At 52.0% G+C, this 1224-nt stretch overlaps 1 protein-coding gene across 1 annotated transcript; it reads left to right on the top strand.

The window, feature by feature from the left end:
* Positions 1–333: 333 nt before the first annotated feature.
* Positions 334–1163, top strand: PPTG_20250 (hypothetical protein; the record flags this gene model as incomplete). The annotated part of the gene is made up of 2 exons (XM_008919077.1): positions 334–1081; positions 1126–1163. 2 exons carry the CDS (start codon positions 334–336, stop codon positions 1161–1163), a joined length of 786 nt encoding a protein of 261 aa, XP_008917325.1.
* Between the last annotated feature and the right edge of the window lie 61 nt (positions 1164–1224).

Genomic DNA, 1224 nt, shown 5'->3' with positions numbered 1-1224 from the left:
CTACATGTGCTAACGACCGCGAACTCGGCCTGCTTCACCACGCTAGCATACAAATTGACTAGATCCGCAGCAGCGTCAACACTTAGAACCACCCCCTTTTCTGTCAAATCGAACACTGTTTATGAGCTTCCATACAAACTTATATATTAAAAGTTAGTACTTAGCGATCAATTAGAGTGCGCTAACAAAACAACCTTTCAAGATCTGGACAGTGCAACCTAAACCACAGCTCTAGACACCACTCGTTTCGCCCAACACTGCCACCGCCATTCGTTTCCTTCTTCACCACTCACAAGGCTCCAGTGCTTTTGTTTCATCAGTCTCCTTTCTGCAATGCCTGCACAACGTAAGTCCGTCGAGATCAGTCTCAAGCAACAGGCTATCGACTGGATTGAGTCCGAAGGTGGTGGAATTCCATCTCGAGCGGAGCCGCACTTTCGTCAGCTCGGGTGGCGAGTGTCGGCGTCTGCCTATCGCAAATGGTGGCGTGATCGCGACCAAATTCGTACGGAGTCTGTTGCTCGCTTTCGGCTTTTTGGTGGGGGCCGCAAGCCCCTCCTAGGAGTTGTTGAAGACGAGTTGGTGGACTTGCTGTACGATAAGCGTCTACGGAAAGAGAAAGCGACGCGGGAGTGGATAGCATCGACTGCTATTGCACTTTTCCAGGCAAGTCGCACGGAAAAGCAGCACGAAGACGACCCAATCCGATTCGTCGCGTCCGATCCGTGGGTGCAAGGATTCATGAAGCGCAACTGTCTAACACTTCGAAAGCGGACAAACCTCACAACACTCGGCGACGACGAGTTGGTGGAGCGAGCGGTTTCCTACATGACCTATTTGGGCGAACACAAGCCATCCATGAACCGCGACCGAACTATTCTAATGGACGAAACTGCTGTCTACTTTGAGGATGATCGAACGCACACGGTCGACGAGGTTGGAGCACGTCACGTCGTCATTCGCTCTACTGAGTTCTCTTCCATGCGGATTACTGCGGCGCTTGCAGTAACAGCATCAGGGAAGAAGCTACCGCCGAGTCTTATCTGGAAGCGAAAGACGCGGGGACCAATAGAGCGTGTTGGTGGGTGCTACGTTGCTTATCAAGAGAGAGCGTGGGTGGACCAGAACCTTCTCCTCAACTGGCTGGATTGGTACTTCCCTGAAGTAGCCAAAACGACTGGGCAGTATGTCATCTGGGACTCGATGCGGGCTCATATCGCCAAG

This window comes from Phytophthora parasitica (genome assembly GCF_000247585.1).
Source record: "Phytophthora parasitica INRA-310 unplaced genomic scaffold supercont2.477, whole genome shotgun sequence".
Classification (NCBI taxonomy): domain Eukaryota; phylum Oomycota; class Peronosporomycetes; order Peronosporales; family Peronosporaceae; genus Phytophthora; species Phytophthora nicotianae.
The sequence above is the reverse complement of the archived record's forward strand: the minus strand, read 5'-3'. Positions and strand labels throughout refer to the sequence as shown.